At 42.6% G+C, this 27,157-nt stretch overlaps 1 protein-coding gene across 1 annotated transcript; it reads right to left on the reverse strand.

Annotated features, from left to right (window-relative positions):
• Positions 1–15,876: 15,876 nt before the first annotated feature.
• LOC127298490 (tryptamine 5-hydroxylase) lies at positions 15,877–17,853 on the reverse strand. Its single transcript, XM_051328339.2, has 2 exons — positions 16,835–17,853; positions 15,877–16,729 (listed from the first exon to the last, which is right to left on the reverse strand). Exons 1-2 carry the CDS (start codon positions 17,729–17,731, stop codon positions 16,079–16,081), a joined length of 1,548 nt encoding a protein of 515 aa, XP_051184299.1. The 5' UTR covers positions 17,732–17,853; the 3' UTR covers positions 15,877–16,078.
• Positions 17,854–27,157: the final 9,304 nt, after the last annotated feature.

A 27,157-nucleotide genomic window follows, 5' to 3' on the forward strand; every position in this document is an offset into this window, starting at 1 on the left:
CCTCCAGTAATAAGTTGCAAAGCAACAGACAATTGCATTAAGTATGGTGCGTAATGTAATCAACAACTACATCCTTAGACCTACCATCAATGTTTTATCCCTAGTGGCAACAGCACAACACAACCTTAGAACTTTCTCACATCCTTTGTCCCAGGTGTCAATGCAGGCATGAACCCACTATCGAGCATAAGTACTCCCTCTTGGAGTTACAAGCATCTACTTGGCCAGAGCATCTACTAGTAACGGAAAGCATGCAAGATCATAAACAACACGTAGATATAACTTTGATAATCAACATAACAAGTATTCTCTATTCATCGGATCTCAACAAACGCAACATATAGAATTACAGATAGATGATCTTGATCATGTTAGGCAGCTCACAAGATCCGACAATGATAGCACAATGGGGAGAAGACAACCATCTAGCTACTGCTATGGACCCATAGTCCAGGGGTAGACTACTCACACATCACACCGGAGGCGACCATGGCGGCGTAGAGTCCTCCGGGAGATGATTTCCCTCTCCGGCAGGGTGCCGGAGGCGATCTCCTGGATCCCCCGAGATGGGATCGGCGTTGGCGGCGTCTCTGGAAGGTTTTCCGTATCGTGGCTCTCGGTACTGGGGGTTTCGTCACGGAGGCTTTAAGTAGGCGGAAGGGCAAGTCAAGAGGCGGCACGGGGGGCCCACACCATAGGCCGGCGCGGCCAGGGGTGGGGCCGCGCCGCCCTAGGGTTTGGCCACCCCGTGGCCCCTCTTCGTTTCGTCTTCGGACTTCTGGAAGCTTCGTGGAAAAACAGGCCCCTGGGCTTTGATTTCGTCCAATTCCGAGAATATTTCCTTACTAGGATTTCTGAAACCAAAAACAGCAGAAAACAGCAACTGGCACTTCGGCATCTTGTTAATAGGTTAGTTCCAGAAAATGCACGAATATGACATAAAGTGTGCATAAAACATGTAGATAACATCAATAATGTGGCATGGAACATAAGAAATTATCGATACGTCGGAGACGTATCACTTACCCGGAAGAAACCCTCGAGACAAGGGAGTTGGCGATGCGCCTAGATTGGTTTGTGGTGAACGTGATTGTTGTTTATTTCATAAACCCTAGATACATATTTATAGTCCGTAGACTTTCTAACGTGGGAATAATCCCAACCGTGCACGAGACAAACTCTAACTAACCGACACGTATCCTACTATATTACAGATACACGGGCAAACTAGCCCAAACTTTGCATATAAGGCCGATTCACGTATATTCTTCCATGTATATTCTTCAAGCCCATCTTGATCGCGGCCCACCTCTAACTCGGTCAAATTCTGGTGATAACACTATTACAACTACTTTGAAATACTACTCAACATGAAAATTAAAAGACAACCATAAGGCTCCTGCCGGTTGCCACAATACAATAATGATCATCTCATACATATTCATCATCACAGTATGGCCATATCACATCACCAAACCCTGCAAAAACAAGTTAGACGTCTCTAATTTGGTTTGCATATTTTACGTGGTTTAGGGTTTTCGAGAGAGATTTAATCTACCTACGAACATGAACCACAACGGTGATACTAATGTTGTCAATAGAAGAGTAAATTGAATCTTCACTATAGTAGGAGAGACAGACACCCGCAAAGCCTCTTATGCAATACAAGTTGCATGTCGAACGAGGAACAAGTCTCATGAACGCGGTCATGTAAAGTTAGTCCGAGCCGCTTCATCCCACTATGCCACAAAGATGCAAAGTACTCAAACTAAAGATAACAAGAGCATCAACGCCCACAAAAACATTGTGTTCTACTCGTGCAACCATCTATGCATAGACACTGCTCTGATACCACTGTAGGATAACGTTGCATAGAAAACAAAAAATTTCCTACTGCGAACACGCAATCCAAGCCAAGATGCAATCTAGAAGACGGTAGCAACGAGGGGATTATCGAGTCTCACCCTTGAAGAGATTCCAAAGCCTACAAGATGAGGCTCTTGTTGCTGCGGTAGACGTTCACTTGCCGCTTGCAAAAGCGCGTAGAAGATCTTGATCACGGTGCCACGAACAGGCAGCACCTCCGTACTCGGTCACACGTTCGGCTGTTGATGAAGACGACGTCCACCTCCCATTCCAGCGGGCAGCGGAAGTAGTAGCTCCTCTTGAATCCGACAGCACGACGGCGTGGTGTCGGTGGTGGTGGAGAAATCCGGCGGAGCTTCACTAAGCGTGCGGGATGTGGTGGAGGAGAGAGAGCCGCTAGGGTTTGGGAGAGGGAGGCGCCGGCCACTAGGGGTGCGGCCACCTTGGTGGTTCTTGGGGTGGCCGGCCCCCTCCCCTTGGCCCCTCATTATATAGGTGGAAGCCCCAAGTGTTGGACTACAAGTCTTCGAATAAGACCCGAACCCAAAACCTTCCATGTAATAGGGAAACCTACCCAAGGTGGGAATCCCACTTGGGGTGGGATTCCCCCCTTCCATGTGGGGGGGTGGCCGGCCCCCTTAGGGGGAGTCCACATGGGACTCCTCCCCCTCTAGGGTTGGCCGGCCATGGAGGTGGAGTCCCTCCGGGACTCCGCCTTCCTTAGTGGTTTCTTCCGGACTTTTCTAGAACCTTCTAGAACCTTCCATAGAACCTTCCGGATCATTTTAAATCTTATAAAATGACTTCCTATATATGAATCTTATTCTCCGGACCATTCCGGGACTCCTCGTGATGTCTGGGATCTCATCCGGGACTCCGAACAAATATTCGAACTCCATTCCATATTCAAGTTCTACCATTTCAACATCCAACTTTAAGTGTGTCACCCTACGATTCGCGAACTATGCGGACATGGTTGAGTACTCACTCCGACCAATAACCAATAGCGGGATCTGGAGATCCATAATGGCTCCCACATATTCAACGATGAATTTAGTGATCGAATGAACCATTCACACACGATACCAATTCCCTTTGTCACGCGATATTTTACTTGTCCGAGGTTTGATCATCGGTATCACTCTATACCTTGTTCAACCTCGTCTCCTGACAAGTGCTCTTTACTCATACCGTGGTATGTGGTCTCTTATGAACTTATTCATATGCTTGCAAGACATTAGACGACATTCCACCGAGAGGGCCCAGAGTATATCTATCCGTCATCGGGATGGACAAATCCCACTGTTGATCCATATGCCTCAACTCATACTTTCCGGATACTTAATCCCACCTTTATAACCACCCATTTACGCAGTGGCGTTTGGTGTAATCAAAGTACCTTTCCGGTATAAGTGATTTACATGATCTCATGGTCATAAGGACTAGGTAACTATGTATCGAAAGCTTATAGCAAATAACTTAATGACGTGATCTTATGCTACGCTTAATTGGGTGTGTCCATTACATCATTCATACAATGATATAACCTTGTTATTAATAACATCCAATGTTCATGATTATGAAACTAATCATCCATTAATCAACAAGCTAGTTAAGAGGCATACTAGGGACTCTTTGTTATTTACATATCACACATGTACTAATGTTTCGGTTAATACAATTATAGAATGACATATAAACATTTATCATAAACATAAAGATATATAATAACCATTTTTATTATTGCCTCTTGGGCATATCTCCTTCACCATCTTCATGGATGGCGACGTGGTGATCATAGGATAATCCATGGTGGTGGCGGCATGGTGATGTTCGCCTTCTTGGTCGGTGACATGGTGATGCTTGTGACCGGCGTGGCCGGCGGTGTCATGGTGGTATTCAACTTTGTGGTCGGCGATATGGTGATGCTTGTGACGGGCGTGAACGGCTGTGTCATGGTGATATTCATCATCGTAGTCGGCGACATGGTGATACTTGTGATGGGCGTGAACAACGATGTCATGGTGGTGTTCGTCTTCGTGGTCGGCGACGTGGTGATGCTTGTGACCGGTGGTGTCATGGTGGTGTTCGTCTTCGTGGTCGACGACATGGTGATTCTTGTGACGGGCGTGAACAACAGTGTCATGGTGGTGTTCATCTTCGTGGTCGGTGATGTGCCCATGCTTGTGATGTTGGATAACGTTGCATAGAAAACAAAAATTTTCCTACCGCGAACACGCAATCCAAGCCAAGATGCAATCTAGAAGACGGTAGCAACGAGGGGGTATCGAGTCTCACCCTTGAAGAGATTCCAAAGCCTACAAGATGAGGCTCTTGTTGCTGCGGTAGACGTTCACTTGCCGCTTGCAAAAGCGCGTAGAAGATCTTGATCACGATCGCTTCCGGCGCCACGAACGGGCAGCACCTCCGTACTCGGTCACACGTTCGGTTGTTGATGAAGACGACGTCCACCTCTCGTTCCAGCAGGCAGCGGAAGTAGTAGCTCCTCTTGAATCCGACAGCACGACGGCGTGGTGTCGGTGGCGGTGGAGAACTCCGGCGGAGCTTCGCTAAAGCTACGCGGGAGATATGGAGGAGAGGGGGTGGCCGGCCACTTCAATGGGGCGGCCAGCTTGTGGTCTTTGGGGTGGCCGGCCCCCTCCCTTGGCCCCTCATTATATAGGTGGAACCCCAAGTGTTGGACTCCAAGTCTTCGAATAAGACCCGAAACCAAAACCTTCCATATGAAAAGGAAACCTACCTAGGGTGGGAATCCCACTTGGGGTGGGATTCCCCCCTTCCATATGGGGGGGTGGCCGGCCCCCTAAGGGGGAGTCCACTTGGGACTCCTCCCCCACTAGGGTTGGCCGGCCATGGAGGTGGAGTCCCACCGGGACTCCACCTCCACCTTCCTTGGTGGTTTCTTCCGGACTTTTCTAGAACCTTCTAGAACCTTCCATAGAACCTTCCGCATCATTTTAATTCACATAAAATGACATCCTATATATGAATCTTATTCTTCGGACCATTCCGGAACTCCTCGTGATGTCCGGGATCTCATCCGGGACTCCGAACAAATATTCGAACTCCATTCCATATTCAAGTTCTACCATTTCAACATCCAACTTTAAGTGTGTCACCCTACGGTTCGTGAACTATGCGGACATGGTTGAGTACTCACTCCGACCAATAACCAATAGCGGGATCTGGAGATCCATAATGGCTCCCACATATTCAACGATGACTTTAGTGATCGAATGAACCATTCACATACAATACCAATTCCCTTTGTCACGCGATATTTTACTTGTCCGAGGTTTGATCTTCGGTATCACTCTATACCTTGTTCAACCTCGTCTCCTGACAAGTACTCTTTACTCGTACCGTGGTATGTGGTCTCTTATGAACTCATTCATATGCTTGCAAGACATTAGACGACATTCCACCGAGAGGGCCCAGAGTATATCTATCCGTCATCGGGATGGACAAATCCCACTGTTGATCCATATGCCTCAACTCATACTTTCCGGATACTTAATCCCACCTTTATAACCACCCATTTACGCAGTGGCGTTTGGTGTAATCAAAGTACCTTTCCGGTATAAGTGATTTACATGATCTCATGGTCATAAGGACTAGGTAACTATGTATCGAAAGCTTATAGCAAATAACTTAATGACGAGATCTTATGCTACGCTTAATTGGGTGTGCCCATTATATCATTCATACAATGATATAACCTTGTTATTAATAACATCCAATGTTCATGATTATGAAACTAATCATCCATTAATCAACAAGCTAGTTAAGAGGCATACTAGGGACTTCTTTGTTTGTCTACATATCACACATGTACTAATGTTTCAGTTAATACAATTATAGCATGATATATAAACATTTATCATAAACATAAAGATATAAATAATAACCACTTTATTATTGCCTCTAGGGCATATCTCCTTCAGTCTCCCACTTGCACTAGAGTCAATAATCTAGTTTACATTTGTAAAGATATAACACATTGGTCTTCCGGTGCTTTATCATGTTTTGCTCATGGGAGAGGTTTTAGTCAACGGATCTGACACGCTCAGAAACGTATGTATTTTGTAATTCATTTGCGTCTCAACGCATCACTCATTTCCAAATGAGTTGGCATTAAATATGTTTGATCTTCTGGTGGAACCTTAATTCCGTGGTCTGAAATATGTCACTAATATTGTCATACACAATATAGCTTCAAAGTTCTGACTCTGTCGGAACTACACCAAGTTCTCAAAGAACCTCTTGACTCAACATCCTTTGTCATTGTCAAAACAATGACATACTCTGCCTTCTTTTGTAGAATCCGTCACAATATTTAGAACTCTTCTAAATCTAGCATAGACAACTTCTAGCTCATTGTGCTACCTTTTAATCAACACTTAGTCTAATTTGAGATTGAAATTTTATTTTCATATGTGACAAAACAAATATCGGTGCAACATCTTACAGCGATTTGTTTGTCATTTCTCCATACAAAAGTATATATATACTTGGTTCTTCTTAAGTACTCAAGAATATTTTTTTACTGTTTTTCAATGATCATCACATGAATCATTCTGGTACATGCTCATAATGCTTTTATAGCATAGGACATCTGATTGTGTACGTATTATTCGTGATCTATAATCACTCATGTGTTTTTACTCATTGAGTGTCAGATACACTCAAGTCTTGTTAAAACTTCACATGACAAGAACATTTTCTTAATATTGAACTACTTCAATATCCATCCTATGTACTTTGACTTAAACTTATTTTGTGTTTCAATCTATCTTCATAGATGTTGACACTAGATATGTTTCAGTCCATATCCTTTCATTGAAATTAATTTCTCAATGAAACCTTTTAATCAAGTATATAATTACATCATTTATAACCAACTATATGTCACCTACATAAAGTATTATAAATGTGTCTTAGCGCTCCCACTTAATTTCTTGCAAATGCAAGCCTCTTCATCGTCTCTGATGAAATCAAAAACTCTTTGACTATTTCATCTGGTGAAGATTCCAACTCCGTGATACTAACTTCATCCAATTGAAGTTTGTATACCTATCTAGTATTCCACGGACCAGCAAAACTCTTGGTTGTATCTTGTATACACCTTTAATATACACTTCTGATAAGTAATGTATTTTACCATCCTACTAACATATCTCATAAAAGAAATATGTAGTGATTACTAGAATAATCCATATAGACTATAAGCATTGCTACGGAAGATCTAATCTTGTTGTAATCAACTCTTTGAACTTTGTCGTAAACAACTTTTCGACAAGTCAAGCTTCTTCAAGGATATTTCATCTAAGTCCATCAATTTCATAGATCCATTTACTTTCAAAAAGTATTCATCTATCTTGGATTTCATGGCGTATAGCCATTTTAACGGAGTCAGGGCCCATCATAACTTCTTTGTTTGTAGTTGGTTTATCATTGTTCAAAATCAATCCTTTGTCCACAAATCATTTATTTGATCACAAAGTAAACCATATCTACAAGGTTCAATATGTACTTCGATCTCCATGGCTAAAACACTTTGTAGTCATGGGAGCCATGATCGTCGTGGCCGCTTCCGGAACCATTTCCAATGCTGCGCTACTCTGATCATTATGCTCAGGTTCATAAACCTTATCAAGTTCTATTGTCCTCCCACTCAAAAACTTCGCTAGAAACAATTTCTTGGAAATAAGAAACATTGACAAACACTTTTGTCTTTGTCTATATAGTGGGAAGAATTCCCAATCAATTCTTTGGGATAACCAACAAAGACATTCATCCGATTTTGGTTTAGACCAAAATTTAAAGAAAGGACTATTAGGGTTTATACCCATGCCATAACCTGTATGGTGTCATTTCAACGGATCATGATGATGCTCTATTTAGTGTAAAAGCGGTAGTCTCTTAAGCATAATCCATAAAAATTATAATGGCATTAATATTTTATCTCATCATTGACCCAACAAAGTTTGGATACATCTCTCGGATACTTCATCATCACTATGATACTCCAAGAAACGTGAGTTGTAGAACAATTTGATAACTCTCTTAGATGTTTGCTAGAACTAGTAATTCAAATATTTCCACTATGATCCAATCATAGATATTTGATTTCCACTTCATGCTGAAATTTATTTGAATCCATTCAAATGTTTCAAACTTCTTCCTTATTGAATATATCCACATATATATACTCAATTCATTGTTGAAAGTTTTCATGAAGTAGAAGAATCTCCCGCACACAACTATGCCCAGTGAACCACATACATCATCATGTATTTTTCCACTAAGTTAGTTGACCGTTCAACTCTTGGCCTATGAACGGTATTTCAGTCATTACTTTTTAGAAAAGATTTGCAAGCGCCAAATAATTCAAAAATCAAATGACTCCAAAAATCCATTTGCATGGAGTTCCTTCATGCGTTCCTTTCTAACATGACCTAAATGGCGGTTCCACAAATAAGTGGAATTCAAATCATTTGCCTTATGGCATTTTAGCGTCAGTGTTATGTATGTGTGTTTCACCATTAAGATTTATAATAACTTATCCATCATACATGGAGTAATGTCATAATTTGAACAACTCATTGTTTTCATTTGACCAGAGCAAAATAACAATTATTAAGTTCTTTATTATAAATTCTAAGGGCTAGATAGAATGCCAACGACGAACCTTAATAACACTTTATTTTGTTCTAGACGTGTATTCCTATCATATTCCTTGTCAGTCACTTAGGCCATTGTATTCTTGTATTGCGTTGTTTTGTATGACACTTCATACCAACCAATATAGTACTAATACCCAAGAATTTCATAGTGTGACCTAACTAAGAATACAACCATAACATGTATATCATTTATATACACCTGAGCTAGACTTTCTAGTCTTTTCTTTCTTTCTGCCAAAATATCTTTTGCAGTTTCTCTTTTAGTTTTCCTCATTATTCAGAAAAACACTTCAATATCAATAACTTCTAGGTTTGTTGGTCTAATACCAATAACCTTGAGGTTCTTATTTTGAAGTTGATCATCATATGATCAAAGTGTTCTAGATTTCACTATTAGTAACTTTGTAATATGATGAACAATTTCACTCATAATTTTATCCATCAATTCATGACAACTTTTTGTGACCATGTCTGTACATGCTAGGCTCATAAAGTTTAACCTTAGTATTTGCATGTGCAAATCTGGCTTGCACCCATTGTAAGCACACGTAATCTATAACACCCGATCATCACGTGATGCTTCGATACGACGAGTCTTAGCAACGGTGCATACTAAGGATGACAACTTCATGGATATGCGAATATTATTAGTGCCCCAATAGTTGGAGGATTGTGACGCCTGGCGTCTTCAACCTTCATACATTCCCATAAAACTTATGAGTTTATATAGTCTCACCAAATTATATTCTATCATCTTGCAATAAGGTCTTAGATATCACATATATCTTATACCTTGATTATTTCTGAAAACTAAATTTTTAGCTCCTTACTTTTCAAATAGATTTGAACTTCAAGTTTTACGGAGACAAGATAACTTTAGTTACTAATTGAAACCATAGTTCTTTGAATCAACAATGTGAGGTTTACTAAAAGTTTGCAGTAGGACTTAATCAATTCTGGATTCTTTAACAATACGGTACCAATCCGTAAAGTTTCTTGTCAGATTTTAACAGTATTTCTATCTCAATAACAAGACTAGCGCATAGTAGAAAACGGATGCCAATACTACAAAATTAATTCAAAATACTACTCAGACTATGTTTATGATAATTAGTTCATGTTCTAATCTAATTACTAATGAACTCCCACTTAATACAACATCCCTCATAGTTGTTAAGTGGTACACGATCCAAATCCACTACACCAAAACCGATCATCACGTGAGATGATGTAGCTTCAATGGTGAACATCAACATGTTGATCATATCATCCATATGACTCGTGTTCAACCTTTCGGTTTCCGTTGTCCCGAGGCCATGTCTGTACATGCTAGGCTCGTCAAGCAAACCCAAGTATTCCGCGTGTGCAACATGGCTTACACCCGTTGTATATGGACGTTGAATCTATCACATCCGATCATCACGAGATGCTTCGAAACGACGAACTTTGGCAACGGTGCATACGAGGGGAGAACACTTTATTATCTTGATATTAATGCTACCGCCGCGTTCTAAGCAAAATAAGATGCATAAAAGGATTAACATCACATGCAGTTCATATGTGATATGATATAGCCCTTTTGTCTTTGCGCCTTCGATCTTCATCTCCAAAGCACGGACATGATCTCCATCATCAACGGGCATGATCTCCATCATCGTCGGCGTAGCGTCAAGGTTCATGGCGCCGGCTTCATGGTTGTTCACCTCATGTAGCAACTATTACAACTACTTTGAAATACTACTCAACATGAAAATTAAAGACAACCATAAGGCTCCTGCCGGTTGCCACAATACAATAATGATCATCTCATACATATTCATCATCATATCATGGCCATATCATATCACCAAACCCTGCAAAAACAAGTTAGACGTCTCTAATTTGGTTTGCATATTTTACGTGGTTTAGGGTTTTCGAGTAAGATCTAATCTACCTACGAACATGAACCACAACGGTGATACTAGTGTTGTCAATAGAAGAGTAAGTTGAATCTTCACTATAGTAGGAGAGACAGACACCCGCAAAGCCTCTTATGCAATACAAGTTGCATGTCGAACGAGGAACAAGTCTCATGAACGCGGTCAAGTAAAGTTAGTCCGGGCCGCTTCATCCCACTATGCCACAAAGATGCAAAGTACTCAAACTAAAGATAACAAGAGCATCAACGCCCACAAAAACATTGTGTTCTACTCGTGCAACCATCTATGCATAGAAACGGCTCTGATACCACTGTTGGATAACGTTGCATAGAAAACAAAAATTTTCCTACCGCGAACACGCAATCCAAGCCAAGATGCAATCTAGAAGACGGTAGCAACGAGGGGGTATCGAGTCTCACCCTTGAAGAGATTCCAAAGCCTACAAGATGAGGCTCTTGTTGCTGCGGTAGACGTTCACTTGCCGCTTGCAAAAGCGCGTAGAAGATCTTGATCACGATCGCTTCCGGCGCCACGAACGGGCAGCACCTCCGTACTCGGTCACACGTTCGGTTGTTGATGAAGACGACGTCCACCTCCCGTTCCAGCGGGCAGCGGAAGTAGTAGCTCCTCTTGAATCCGACAGCACGACGGCATGGTGTCGGTGGCGGTGGAGAACTCCGGCGGAGCTTCGCTAAAGCTACGCGGGAGATATGGAGGAGAGGGGGCGGCTAGGGTTTGGGAGGGGGTGGCCGGCCACTTCAATGGGGCGGCCATCTTGTGGTCTTTGGGGTGGCCGCCCCCCTCCCTTGGCCCCTCATTATATAGGTGGAACCCCAAGTGTTGGACTCCAAGTCTTCGAATAAGACCCGAAACCAAAACCTTCCATATGAAAAGGAAACCTACCTAGGGTGGGAATCCACTTGGGGTGGGATTCCCCCCTTCCATATGGGGGGGTGGCCGGCCCCCTAAGGGGGAGTCCACTTGGGACTCCTCCCCCACTAGGGTTGGCCGGCCATGGAGGTGGAGTCCCACCGGGACTCCACCTTCCTTGGTGGTTTCTTCCGGACTTTTCTAGAACCTTCTAGAACCTTCCATAGAACCTTCCGCATCATTTTAATTCACATAAAATGACATCCTATATATGAATCTTATTCTCCGGACCATTCCGGAACTCCTCGTGATGTCCGGGATCTCATCCGGGACTCCGAACAAATATTCGAACTCCATTCCATATTCAAGTTCTACCATTTCAACATCCAACTTTAAGTGTGTCACCCTACGGTTCGTGAACTATGCGGACATGGTTGAGTACTCACTCCGACCAATAACCAATAGCGGGATCTGGAGATCTATAATGGCTCCCACATATTCAACGATGACTTTAGTGATCGAATGAACCATTCACATACAATACCAATTCCCTTTGTCACGCGATATTTTACTTGTCCGAGGTTTGATCTTCGGTATCACTCTATACCTTATTCAACCTCGTCTCCTGACAAGTACTCTTTACTCGTACCGTGGTATGTGGTCTCTTATGAACTCATTCATATGCTTGCAAGACATTAGACGACATTCCACCGAGAGGGCCCAGAGTATATCTATCCGTCATCGGGATGGACAAATCCCACTGTTGATCCATATGCCTCAACTCATACTTTCCGGATACTTAATACCACCTTTATAACCACCCATTTACGCAGTGGCGTTTGGTGTAATCAAAATACCTTTCCGGTATAAGTGATTTACATGATCTCATGGTCATAAGAACTAGGTAACTATGTATCGAAAGCTTATAGCAAATAACTTAATGACGAGATCTTATGCTACGCTTAATTGGGTGTGCCCATTATGTCATTCATACAATGATATAACCTTGTTATTAATAACATCCAATGTTCATGATTATGAAACTAATCATCCATTAATCAACAAGCTAGTTAAGAGGCATACTAGGGACTTCTTTGTTTGTCTACATATCACACATGTACTAATGTTTCGGTTAATACAATTATAGCATGATATATAAACATTTATCATAAACATAAAGATATAAATAATAATCACTTTATTATTGCCTCTAGGGCATATCTCCTTCATGTGACCGGCGTGACCGGCGGTGTCATGGTGGTCTTCGTCTTCGTGGTCGGCTACGTGGTGATGCTTGTGACCGGCGGTGCCATGGTGGTTGCTTGCTTCGTGGTCGGCAACGTGCCCATGCTTGTGATGGGTGAGGTAAGGTCACCATGTTACAATATATGTAAGGTTAGAAAAAGAATGCGAGGAACCAAACAATGGGTCTCACTTCCCTACCCGGCGCAGAAATGAGCGGCACATGCGACCAAACAACATGACTTTTCTGGCCCATGGCCATCTTGAACTGGCAGATGCTTTCTTCCCACTAGCGCAGTGGTGCAAAATATTGGCCCAGCCTACCAAACGGGCCCTACGTCTTTTCGCATGTGGTAGATTTTTCAACAGCCTGGTAAAGTATCCGGGTTAAATAAGAAGATAGATTGTCGCCAAAAAACAACACCTCTTTCCATAAATAATAGTGTCTAAATTTAGAAAAAAAAATGAAAACAACTATTTGTAGACACATGTAGTATTAAGAAGTTCCATTCTTTTTTTTTACGGATTTGCTAATCCTCAGGCGACTGAGATTAGCTTATGTCTCAGTCGACCTGCACGAACGTCCGATCTTGCGCCAAGATTCGTGCTGAAGTATGGATTTAGTCCGCCGGCGGAAAAATAAATTGAGCCCTTCGTGGATCGAGCTTGCGACCTGCTGATATGTATGTTGACTAGTTGTCAACTACATAACCAGACAAGTTCGTCCGTTTTACCTGTCAAGGTTTGGTTATTTAATCTATTTCTTTAGTCTTCTCTGGCTTTGTGCTTTTGCATATGTCGCATTTCTGGTTGTTCTAATTTGAATTGTATGTCGAAATTTATTTTATTCTTTATTTTGTTTTATTGCACTCCCATCTCCTGTTTGATTATTGGGTTGCATTCCCATGTCTTCCTCATTATTTTTTTTTTCATCTTTTCTCATTTTGTGTGAGTTGTGGACTTTTTACCTATGTTTCCTAATACGGTCGAGCTTTCATCACTCTTTTTCTCTCTCTCTTATCTTGTTCTTTTTTGGAGGTGGGTTGTGTGGGGAGATGTGCGAGAATTTTAGGGGTTGCTAGATGTGTCTACTTTTTAAATTTACAATTCTAACCGGTTTTTTAATACGAGTTGCACTTTTTCGAGAAATATGCAAGTAACAAAGTCTTTTCATACCAATTGAATTTTCGCAAGAAATGTGCAACTCTAGCCGGTGTTACCGTGTTACACTTTTTTTAAATAATGTGCAACTAGCAACCCGCTTTGAAATAAGTTGCACTTTTCTTCAATAACGTGCAATTAGCATCCGTTTTGAAACAAGTTGCACTTTTCTTAAATAAGGTGCAATTAACAACCCGTTTTGAAACGAGTTGCACTTTTCTGAAGAAAATGTGCAACTCAAACTGGTATTCAGTTACTATGAAACGTTGCACTTTTTGCAAGAAATGTACAACTCCAACCGGCTTTTCAAGAAAGATTTGCACTTTTTTACCGGAAATGTGCAACTACCAACCGATATTCGATATGTGTTGCACTTTTCACAAGAAATATGCAACTACAAACCGATATTAAATATGAGTTGCACTTTTCAAATGTGCAACTCCAACCGATATTCCATAGTAGTTGCACTTTTCACAAGAAATATGTAACTACGAACCGATTTCAATATGAGTTGCACTTTTCACAAGAAATGTGCAACTCGAACCGATATTCCATAGTAATTGTGCTTTTCACAAGAAATATGCAACTACAAACCGATATTCAATACGAGTTGCACTTTTCACAAGAAATGTGCAACCCCAACCGATATTCCATAGCAGTGGGGCTTTTCACAAGAAATGTGTAACTTCAACTGGCAAGTTGCACTTTACTCAAAAAAGGTGAAATTCAACCGGTTTTCAAAACAAGTTGCACTTTTTAAAGAAATGTGCAACTACAACATTTTTTTGAAAACAACATTTTCTTGAAAAATGTGCAACATATTGGATCAAATTTTTGTTTTTTATCAAGAAATGTGCAACTCTAATCGTTTTTTATTCGAGTTGCACTTTTCTTCAAGAAATGTGCAACTAGAATATTTTTTCTTTTTTCTTTGATTTTTTGGGAGTTCCTTTTATTCCAGTTAAGTAGCACCTTTTTTTGAGACTGGTTTTTATTTCAAGATTGCAACTTCAATATGTTTTTTTTTCTCCGCCTTTCATCTAGAGCAGACTACCAGGCAAGCTGCCCAAATAACAATTATTGAAAGAAGGCCCATCACATAAGAACAAAAAGAAATCTACAAAGTACGTACGTGCACAGCTCTCGTCTGTGTTCGCTAAAAGAAATAATAGTTGAGGTGGTTCGGTGTAGCTATGTATGCAATCGATCGGCGCGGATCGGCCGATTCACGTGGAGTATCGTCGACTGAGACTAAAATATTTCTCAGTTGACTGATGTCCAGCCATACCCTTTTTTTTACCTGAGTTCCATTCTTATTGACAAGATGTAATGGTACTCGAGGGTTTTTGGGTTTATTTCTCAGCCCGCATTTGGGTATCATGCCGTCAAACAATTCTTCCGTACCTGGTATAAGAGAATACCACCATGCATTCACATGAATTTGTGTAAATTGCTCAAATTCAAAGAATTTTGATAAATTTTTGAAATATTTCAAATTTTATTTGAGAATTTTCGAATGGTATCTACACCGGAATTACTGGCTCTTCTGGTTACCGGTATATCGATGTCCACGAGTACATTTTCGAGAACGAGAAAAAAAAGACTTGCAAAGAGTATCGCCAGCATGTAAGAGTATCGTTATCTTGATCCTGATATCATATACAAACCATCATAAAAAAAATCAGATCTCTAGTAAATCTTGTGTCGCCCTTTCAGGTTTAGTAAGTGCTTACTATAAATAAAAAATATATTTAAAAGATACCGTAGCAGGGTTTTTATTTTCTTTGATTTTTTTTAGCCTCTGCATCCGTTCAGTGTTGTCTTGGTAGTGATTGTATTGTTGCTGCTAGAGCTAGAATACCGTAGTGAGATTTTTTATTTTTTTATTTTTCTTTTCGTTTTTTTACGGTGTGCATCGGTATTACCATTAGGGTAGTGCGTTGTTGCAGAGACAGAATATAATTGGCATCTCTCGATATTAATATATTTTTTTATAAAAAAATTATGATATTTTGCGTTGTTACAAAGGCAGGTATATTTGGTATATCTCCATATTAATATTTTCTTTTATTAAAAAACACAAAAAAAAGTATGCACAACAAGAGTGCAAGTGAGAAAATTTAAATATTTATTAATTTAACAAAATTGGACACATGCACGTCTTTTACCGCACAAAGGCACCACCAACAGCCCATATTATTATTTTACCTCACTTACTTGCGTTATTTGGAAAAGAATAAGAGATAATCAATATATGCACGGCTGCACGATTTCAAAACTAAACGTGACAAGCAAAAATGCCACAGACTTAATCTAAACCTCGTTTAGCTCCTCTCCCTTAAACTCGTAGACGTCGCTTTTCCTGACGGCGACGAAGAGGGGCTCCTTCTTCCTGGTGGCGAGCCCGAAGGTCTCCTCAACGCTCACGTCCTCGGCGCGCACGCCGGCCGGCAGGGCCCACTCGAAGTGGTACAGCAGGCTGGCCAGCGACACCTGCACGGTGGCCAGCGCGAAGGTGTAGCCCGGGCAGCCTCTCCGGCCGCCGCCGAACGGCAGCAGCTTGTAGTCCGGATCCTTGAGGTCGATCTCGCCGCCGGCAGCCTCGAACCGCTCCGGCGAGTACTCCAGCGGGTCCTCCCAGATCTCCGGGTCCCGGCCCATGGCGAATGTGTTGATGAAGATGCGGGTCTTGGCCGGGATGTCGTAGCCGCCCAGCGTGCAGGCCGCGACGGACTCCCGCGGCACCAGCAGCGGCACCGCCGGGTGCAGGCGGAAGGTCTCCTTGATGATGGCGCGCATGTAGTGGAGCTCGGCGAGGTCCGCCTCCTCCACGCGGCCCTTGTCGCCGACGACGCGCCGGACCTCGTCCTGCGCCTTCTTCAGGATGCGCGGGTGGCGGACCAGCTCCGTCATCACCCACTCCAGCGTCGCGAACGTCGTGTCCGTGCCGGCAACGAACATGTCCTGGAAACCAAAACAGAATTAAACGTTATTGGTCAAGATCCAAACAAGAAATAGTACAGTACAAGCATTGTAAAAAGTAAACAAAGACCATCGCTCGTGGCGTACCAGGACGAGGGCTTTAAGGTTGTCGTCGGTGAGCGGGACCTCGAGGTCGGGCTGCTTCTGGACGCGGAGGAGGACGTCCACGAAGTCCTCGTCTCTGTCCCCGGGGATGCGCTGGTGCTTCCCGCTGACGTGCTCCTCCACGATATCGTCGCAGACCTCGCGGAGGTCGGCCAAGCAGCTCTTGAGCCGGCGACGGAGCCCGGTCACGGTGCTGGCGAAAGGCTCGAGCTGCGGGTAGAAGTCGCCGATGGTGAACCCGGCGAAGAGGTCCTGGGCCTCGGCGAGCACCGCGGCGAGCTTGTCGTCCTTGCCGTGGGGGAACCGGCGGCCGAAGGCGACGCGGCAGAGCACGTCGTTGGCCAGGTTGAGGAAGCACTCGCTGAGGTCGAGTGGCGCCCCGGGCGTGGTGTTCTTGGTGAGGTGCGCGAGGAGGCGGCGGAGCTCCTTGCCCCGGACGCTGCCGTAGGTGGCCACGCGGCGCGCCGACAGGAGCTCGGAGACCACCACCCTCCGCGCCATGCGGTGGTACGCGCCCGCCGGCGCGAACGTCACGTCGGAGCACCCGAAGGAGAGGAACTGCCCGGAGAGGAGGTGCGGGCGCGACGCCATGGCCGCGTCGTTGGTGGTGAGCGCGGCGCGCGCCAGGTCCGGTTTGGAGATCACCACGGCCGGGATGCTGCCGAGTTGCAGCCGGAGCAGCGGGGCGCGCATGGTGGCGGCCAGCTCGGCGAGCGCGTGGTGGGGCATGTCCGTGAGCAGGTGGAGATGGCCGATCACGGGCCAGCCACGAGGCGACGGTGGCAGCCGCCTCGACGTGCTCCTCGTCGTGAAGTAGAGGTAGATGGCGGAGAGGACGAACAGGGCAATGGACGCATACGTCACAAGGTTGAGCTCCATGACGAGAGTAGTTGTTGGCCTTCTTCTGTGCAAGTCCAGGAAGCTATATCGAAGGGAAGGCTCTTACCGTAGTTTTATAGTGTGATCTAACCAGGGCAGAGATAGTAGTGTAAGACTTGCGTTTGTCTCCTAGAAAAAATTGATGGATAAGACAGGTTGGTCTTGAAAGACATAAGCACTCGACTATGAAGTGTTAGAATAAGCCCTTCCAGATGAAAAAGGAGTGAGAAAGGTCAAAATGGAAGTAGAAGAAAGTGACTTTAGCATCCACCAAACTTACCCCGCATTTCAACGCCCTGCGAGGCACGGTTAATAATGGTATCCTCTTTAGACCAAAGTTTCCCCCCTACCTACCTTAATATATTGACACTCAGACCTAGCTCCTCCGGTCTACTCCAAAAAAACAAACTTAAGTTCAAAGTTGAGAACAAGTAAAGATCAAACCACACCCAAAAGTTGCATCAAGAGAATAGATCGACTGACTCGTTCCAAGAGCACGTAGTCGGGTCCATGGAAAATTTCACGCTTGCAGCAGGAGAAAGCTAAATGTGAAAAAAAAAAATCTACCTATAGTGGAAGTATCATAGATACGAGCATATATCATGCACTCCATATTAGAAAAAAGAGCTGATGTGGCCTGACAACTAATGAATAGGGAAATGATATTAATATCATGAAATGAGAGTAGTAGTAGTATCAAGTATCATAGCACTTATAAGTAGAAAAATAATGACAAATACATCTTATACATAAAATTTAGATTGAGAATTAATAAATATAATCACAATATGATACCACTAAATGATACTATTGTATTATGAATTATAGATCCAGCTTCATCCACTAGTAGAAAAGAGGGCTTCCATACCACCCCATTAATCCCCAAACATTTTGGCCCGGGACTAATGGGGTCTTTAGTCCCAGTTCTGCAGGGGAACCACGACTGAAGCTCCGGGCCCAACGGCCTCGGTCGACAGCTGGTGTACGGGCGGACCTTTAGTCTCGGTTGGTCTGGCACATTTTAGGTGAGTGTTTCTGTCTTGTGCGCATTCTCTTTTATTTACTCCATGTTATGTCTAGTCGATGAGTTATGCATGACTGTGCATGTAACGTGTCCGCATGTTCCACTGGATTATGCTAATAATTCAATTTGACAACTCCAGAGTTGAAGTCATGGACTCTCTGAATATGGACCCAAAGCATTGGTCCGACATAAGAGCAATGCTGCAAAGTAATTATTTTCAATCATTTGCGCACTATATCGGCCTCTTTCGTTCATTTCTTGATATCAAGTAACTAATAACTCCCTTGTTCATTTTCTTTGCCCTACAGGGTTTGGAAACGGTTCAAAAAGAAAGTAACCAGTTTGGAAACGGTTCAAAAAGAAAGTAACCGGTGAATTCAAAGATCTGCTAATATTTAGAAGTTTGGCAAATGTTCCAATTCAGCCACCGGGGACCAATCTATGTGGATACTATGTTTGTGAGTTCATCCGGGGACTCACCTCTGAGCGGAGGCCTCAGGATATTAACTTGCGGAGGAGTGACTTGCGGGAGAAGTTTAATCCCAAAGCTCGCTTCCGACAAATTCAAGAGGAATTAGCAGGATTTTTGATGAGGGATGTCCTCCATCCTAATGGACAACACTATTACGAGGACGAAGAACTTCTAATGCCGTAAATTGTATATGGAAACTTGTTTGAAGTTGTATATGGTCACCCGAGATTGAATATTATATATTCCTCTTGAATTCTTCTTGTTTGAAATTTCAAACTTGATTGAAATTGTATGAAATTGTATATTCATATGCATCAACGTGTAACGTGTATATACTAGCGCAGAATATGTGTACTGAAACTTCGTTAAAATTAAAATAGAACACAAAATAAAATATAAAAGAAATTAAAACACAACAAAATAAAACCTGATTTAGGGGTTTAAACCCTAAACCTGCAAAGACCTTTAGTCCCGGTTGGTCACACCAACCGAAACTAAAGATACTCCCCCCCGACGAATGTCTGCAGCCCACGTGGATGGGCTTTTAGTCCCGGTTCGTAAGCAACCGGAACTAAACGGGGGCTTGATGTCTACGGGTGCTTCTATTCTTGTAGACAGTGTTGGGCCTCCAAGAGAAGAGGTTTGTAGAACAGCAGCAAGTTTCCCTTAAGTGGATTGATGGCGTGTACAGCACACGTCCGTTGGGAACCCCAAGAGGAAGGTGTGATGCAGACAGTAGCAAGTTTTCCCTCAGAAAGAAACCAAGGTTTATCGAACCAGGAGGAGCCAAGAAGCATGTTGAAGGTTGTTGGTGGCGGGATGTAGTGCGGCGCAACACCAGGGATTCCGGCGCCAACGTGGAACCTGCACAACACAACCAAAGTACTTTGCCCCAACGAAACAGTGAGGTTGTCAATCTCACCGGCTTGCTGTAACAAAGGATTAGATGTATAGTGTGGATGATGATTGTTTGCAGAAAACAGTAAAACAAGTATTGTAGCAGATTGTATTCAATGTAAAAGAATAGGACCGGGGTCCACAGTTCACTAGAGGTGTCTCTCCCATAAGATAAATAGCATGTTGGGTGAACAAATTACAGTCGGGCAATTGACAAATAGAGAGGGCATGACAATGCACATACATGATACGATGAGTATTGTGAGATTTAATTGGGCATTACGACAAAGTACATAGACCGCTATCCAGCATGCATCTATGCCTAAAAAGTCCACCTTCAGGTTATCATCCGAACCCCTTCCAGTATTAAGTTGCAAACAACAGACATTTGCATTAAGTATGGTGTGTAATGTAATCAATAACTACATCCTCGGACATAGCATCAATGTTTTATCCCTAGTGGCAACAGCACATCCACAACCTTAGAACTTTCTGTCACTGTCCCAGATTTAATGGAGGCATGAACCCACTATCGAGCATAAATACTCCCTCTTGGAGTTAAGAGTAAAAACTTGGCCAGAGCCTCTACTAATAACGGAGAGCATGCAAGATCATAAACAACACATAGGTAATAGATTGATAATCACCATAACATAGTATTCTCTATCCATCGGATCCCGACAAACACAACATATAAAATTACAGATAGATGATCTTGATCATGTTAGGCAGCTCACAAGATCCAACAATGAAGCACATGAGGAGAAGACAACCATCTAGCTACTGCTATGGACCCATAGTCCAGGGGTGAACTACTCACTCATCACTCCGGAGGCGATCATGGCGATGAAGAGTCCTCCGGGAGATGATTCCCCTCTCCGGCAGGGTGCCGGAGGCGATCTCCTGAATCCCCCGAGATGGGATTGGCGGCGGCGGCGTCTCGAAGGTTTTCCGTATCGTGGCTCTCAGTACTGGGGGTTTCGCGACGGAGGCTTTAAGTAGGCGGAAGGGCAGGTCAAAGGGCGTCACGAGGGGCCCACACCACAGGCCGGCGCGGCCAGGGCCTGGGCCGCGCCGCCCTGGTGTGTCGCCACCTCGTGGCCCCACTTCGACTCTCCCTCGGACTTCTGGAAGCTTCGTGGCAAAAATAGGACCCTGGGCGTTGATTTCGTCCAATTCCGAGAATATTTCCTTACTAGGATTTCTGAAACCAAAAACAGCAGAAAACAGCAACTGGCTCTTCGGCATCTTGTTAATAAGTTAGTGCCGGAAAATGCATAAATACGACATATAATGTGTATAAAACATGTAGATATCATCAATAATGTGGCATGGAACATAAGATATTATCGATACGTCGGAGACGTATCAGCATCCCCAAGCTTAGTTCCTGCTCGTCCCGAGCAGGTAAACGATAACAAAGATAATTTCTGGAGTGACATGCCATCATAACCTTGATCATACTATTGTAAGCATATGTAATGAATGCAGCGATCAAAAACAATGGTAATGACATGAGTAAACAAATGAATCATAAAGCAAAGACTTTTCATGAATGGTACTTCAAGACAAACATCAATAAGTCTTGCATAAGAGTTAACTCATAAAGCAATAAATCAAAGTAAAGGTATTGAAGCAACACAAAGGAATATTAAGTTTCAGCGGTTGCTTTCAACTTATAACATGTATATCTCATGGATAGTGTCAATGTAAAGTAATATAACAAGTGCAATATGCAAGTATGTAGGAATCAATGCACAGTTCACACAAGTGTTTGCTTCTTGAGGTGGAGAGAAATAGGTGAACTGACTCAACATAAAAGTAAAAGAAAGGTCCTTCAAAGAGGAAAGCATCGATTGCTATATTTGTGCTAGAGCTTTTATTTTGAAAACATGAAACAATTTTGTCAACGGTAGTAATAAAGCATATGTATCATGTAAATTATATCTTACAAGTTGCAAGCCTCATGCATAGTGTACTAATAGTGCTCGCACCTTGTCCTAATTAGCTTGGGTTAACACTGATCATCATTGCATAACATATGTTTCAACCAAGTGTCACAAAGGGGTACCTCTATGCCGCATGTACAAGGGTCTAAGGAGAAAGTTCGCATTGGATTTCTCGCTTTTGATTATTCTTCAACTTAGACACCCATACCGGGACAACATAGACAACAGATAATGGACTCCTCTTTTAATGCTTAAGCATTCAACAACAGTTAATATTCTCATAAGAGATTGAGGTTTTATGTCCAAACTGAAACTTCCACCATGATTCATGGCTTTAGTTAGCGGCCCAATGTTCTTCTCTAACAGTATGCATACTCAAACCATTTGATTGTGAAAACCGCCCTTACTTCAGACAAGACGAACATGCATAGCAACTCACATGATATTCAACAAAGAGTTGATGGCGTCCCCAGGAACATGGTTATCGCACAACAAACAACTTAATAAGAGATAAAGTGCATAAGTACATATTCAATACCACAATAGTTTTTAAGGCTATTTTGTCCCATGAGCTATATATTGCAAAGGCGAATGATGGAAATTTAAAGGTAGCACTCAAGCAATTTACTTTGGAATGGCGGAGAAATACCATGTAGTAGGTAGGTATGGTGGACACAAATGGCATAGTGGTTGGCTCAAGGATTTTGGATGCATGAGAAGTATTCCCTCTCGATACAAGGTTTAGGCTAGCAAGGTTTATTTGAAACAAACACAAGGATGAACCGGTGCAGCAAAACTCACATAAAAGACATATTGTAAACATTATAAGACTCTACACCGTCTTCCTTGTTGTTCAAAACTCAATACTAGAAATTATCTAGACTTTAGAGAGACCAAATATGCAAACCAAATTTTAGCAAGCTCTATGTATTTCTTCATTAATGGGTGCAAAGTATATGATGCAAGAGCTTAAACATGAGCACAACAATTGCCAAGTATCAAATTATTCAAGACATTTTAGAATTACTACATGTAGCATTTCTCGATTCCAACCATATAACAATTTAATGAAGAAGATTCAACCTTCGCCATGAATACTATGAGTAAAGCCTAAGGACATATTTGTCCATATGCAACAGCGGAGCGTGTCTCTCTCCCACACAATGAATGCTAGGATCCATTTTATTCAAACAAAAACAAAAACAAAAACAAACCGACGCTCCAAGCAAAGTACATAAGATGTGATGGAATAAAAATATAGTTTCAGGAGAGGAACCTGATAATGTTGTCGATGAAGAAGGGGATGCCTTGGGCATCCCCAAGCTTAGACGCTTGAGTCTTCTTAATATATGCAGGGGTGAACCACCGGGGCATCCCCAAGCTTAGAGCTTTCACTCTCCTTGATCATATTGCATCATTTCCCTCTCTTGATCCTTGAAAACTTCCTCCACACCAAACTCAAAACAACTCATTAGAGGGTTAGTGCACAATAAAAATTTACATGTTCAGAGGTGACATAATCATTCTTAACACTTCTGGACATTGCACAAAGCTACTGGACATTAATGGATCAAAGAAATTCAGCCAACATAGCAAAAGAGGCAATGCGAAATAAAAGGCAGAATCTGTCAAAACAGAACAGTTCGTAAAGACGAATTTTAAAATGGCACCAGACTTGCTCAAATGAAAATGCCCAAATTGAATGAAAGTTGCGTACATATCTGGGGATCACGCACGTAAATTGGCATATTTTTCTGAGCTACCTACAGAGAGGCAGGTCGAAATTCGTGACAGCAAAGAAATCTGTTACTGCGCAGTAATCCAAATCTAGTATGAACCTTACTATCAAAGACTTTAATTGGCACAACAATGCACAAAACTAAGATAAGGAGAGGTTGCTACAGTAGTAAAAAACTTCCAAGACTCAAATATAAAACAAAGTACTGTAGTAAAAACATGGGTTGTCTCCCATAAGCGCTTTTCTTTAACGCCTTTCAGCTAGGCGCAGAAAGTGTGTATCAAGTGTTATCAAGAGATGAAGCATCGACATTACCTTGGGCTTTACCCTTACCTTTCTTGTTCTTTTTCTTACTCTTTGATTTAGAGAATATATGTCTACCCCCGGGTGTAGAGGTGAATTTTAGGGTGCCTTCTCCCATATCTATGACGGCTCCCAATAGTTTCAGCAGGGATCTTCCGAGTGTGATTTGTCCTGTTCCTGCACATTCAATAACAAGATAATCAATGGATATTGTTCTCCCAAGAACGGTTGTATGCACACCCGTAGCTATTCCTTTAGGAATTATAACAGAGTTATCAATAAGAGTTATTCCTTCTCCCCCTTCAACGAATCCCCAAAGTTTCAAAGATTCATGAATACTCTTAGGCATTAAGCAAAATTCAGACATAATATCACAATTGGCATGAAGAGTTTGGTCACCGATAACAATTTTAATAGTAGGATCCCATAATGAAGGTTCAGAGTTCACTAAAACTTGATCAAGACGGTTACGAACATATCTATAATTTTCATTCAAGCGAGATGCACTTGTCTCAAGAGTGTTTAATCTATTATAAATGCTAATAAGGGCTGAATCAAAGTTATTAGAAGAATCATGTGATGCAACCAACTTCTTTATGGCATTAAAAGCTTGATCCCCATTGCAATGAAGGAAATCTCCTCCCACTACAGCATCCAAGGCATATCTATAGCGAATCATAAGACCAAAATAAAAATTACTAAGGAGCAAACTTAGAGTCATTTGAGGTTCAGCTTTACGATAAGAAGTAAAAATTCTGGACCAAGCATCTTTAAAACTCTCCTCATCCCCTTGTTTAAAAGTGAAGACTAATTCCTCAGGTGAAGAAGTAACAGGTGCAGAACTAGACATGGTAGCAAAAGTAAAATGCAAGTAAATTTTTTTTGTGTGTTTTTGATATAGAGTGCAAGACAAGTAAATAAAGTAAAACTAGCAACTAATTTTTTTGTGTTTTGATATAATGCAGCAAATAAAGTAGTAAGTAAAATAAAGCAAGACAAAAACAAAGTAAAGAGATTGGGTTGTGGAGACTCCCCTTGCAGCGTGTCTTGATCTCCCCGGCAACGGCGCCAGAAAAAATGCTTGATGGCGTGTACAGCACACGTCCGTTGGGAACCCCAAGAGGAAGGTGTGATGCAGACAGTAGCAAGTTTTCCCTCAGAAAGAAACCAAGGTTTATCGAACCAGGAGGAGCCAAGAAGCACGTTGAAGGTTGTTGGTGGCGGGATGTAGTGCGGCGCAACACCAGGGATTCCGGCGCCAACGTGGAACCTGCACAACACAACCAAAGTACTTTGCCCCAACGAAACAGTGAGGTTGTCAATCTCACCGGCTTGCTATAACAAAGGATTAGATGTATAGTGTGGATGATGATTGTTTGCAGAAAACAGTAAAACAAGTATTGCAGCAGATTGTATTCAATGTAAAAGAATAGGACCGGGGTCCATAGTTCACTAGAGGTGTCTCTCCCATAAGATAAATAGCATGTTGGGTGAACAAATTACAGTCGGCAATTGACAAATAGAGAGGGCATGACAATGCACATACATGATACGATGAGTATTGTGAGATTTAATTGGGCATTACGACAAAGTACATAGACCGCTATCCAGCATGCATCTATGCCTAAAAAGTCCACCTTCAGGTTATCATCCGAACCCCCTCCAGTATTAAGTTGCAAACAACAGACATTTGCATTAAGTATGGTGCGTAATGTAATAAATAACTACATCCTCGGACATAGCATCAATGTTTTATCCCTAGTGGCAACAGCACATCCACAACCTTAGAACTTTCTGTCACTGTCCCAGATTTAATGGAGGCATGAACCCACTATCGAGCATAAATACTCCCTCTTGGAGTTAAGAGTAAAAACTTGGCCAGAGCCTCTACTAATAACGGAGAGCATGCAAGATCATAAACAACACATAGGTAATAGATTGATAATCACCATAACATAGTATTCTCTATCCATCGGATCCCGACAAACACAACATATAGAATTACAGATAGATGATCTTGATCATGTTAGGCAGCTCACAAGATCCAACAATGAAGCACATGAGGAGAAGACAACCATCTAGCTACTGCTATGGACCCATAGTCCAGGGGTGAACTACTCACTCATCACTCCGGAGGTGATCATGGCGATGAAGAGTCCTCCGGGAGATGATTCCCCTCTCCGGCAGGGTGCCGGAGGCGATCTCCTGAATCCCCCGAGATGGGATTGGCGGCGGCGGCGTCTCAGTAAGGTTTTCCGTATCGTGGCTCTCGGTACTGGGGGTTTCGCGACGGAGGCTTTAAGTAGGCGGAAGGGCAGGTCAAGGGCGTCACGAGGGGCCCACACCACGTGCCGGCGCGGCCAGGCCCTGGGCCGCGCCGCCCTGGTGTGTCGCCACCTCGTGGCCCCACTTCGACTCTCCCTCGGACTTCTGGAAGCTTCGTGGCAAAATAGGACCCTGGGCGTTGATTTCGTCCAATTCCGAGAATATTTCCTTACTAGGATTTCTGAAACCAAAAACAGCAGAAAACAGCAACTGGCTCTTCGGCATCTTGTTAATAAGTTAGTGCCGGAAAATGCATAAATACGACATATAATGTGTATAAAACATGTAGATATCATCAATAATGTGGCATGGAACATAAGAAATTATCGATACGTCGGAGACGTATCATGGATCACCCAAGGTTTATCGAACTCAGGGAGGAAGAGGTCAAAGATATCCCTCTCATGCAACCCTGCAACCACAAAGCAAGAAGTCTCTTGTGTCCCCAACACACCTAATAGGTGCACTAGTTCGGCGAAGAGATAGTGAAATACAAGTGGTATGAATAAGTATGAGCAGTAGCAACGGCACCAGAAAAGTGCTTTGCTGTCCAGGACTGGCGTGTGGTTGTTGGTGGTAATATTGCAGGCAGTATAAATATAGTAAAACAGTAAACAAGCAGCGATAGCAGTATTTAGGAACAAGGCCTAGGGATCATACTTTCACTAGTGGACACTCTCAACATTGATCACATAACAGAATAAATAAATAGATGCTA

The sequence above is a fragment of the Lolium perenne genome, chromosome 5 (genome assembly GCF_019359855.2).
Source record: "Lolium perenne isolate Kyuss_39 chromosome 5, Kyuss_2.0, whole genome shotgun sequence".
Classification (NCBI taxonomy): domain Eukaryota; kingdom Viridiplantae; phylum Streptophyta; class Magnoliopsida; order Poales; family Poaceae; genus Lolium; species Lolium perenne.

Bases quoted from the DNA above. Each gene is read 5' to 3' on its own strand.
- LOC127298490 (XM_051328339.2), bottom strand. From the start codon at position 17,731: ATGGAGCTCAACCTTGTGACGTATGCGTCCATTGCCCTGTTCGTCCTC. The intron at 16,730-16,834 runs GTACGCCACGAG...TTTGGTTTCCAG, and splicing joins ACCTTAAAGCCCTCGTCCTG to GACATGTTCGTTGCCGGCAC.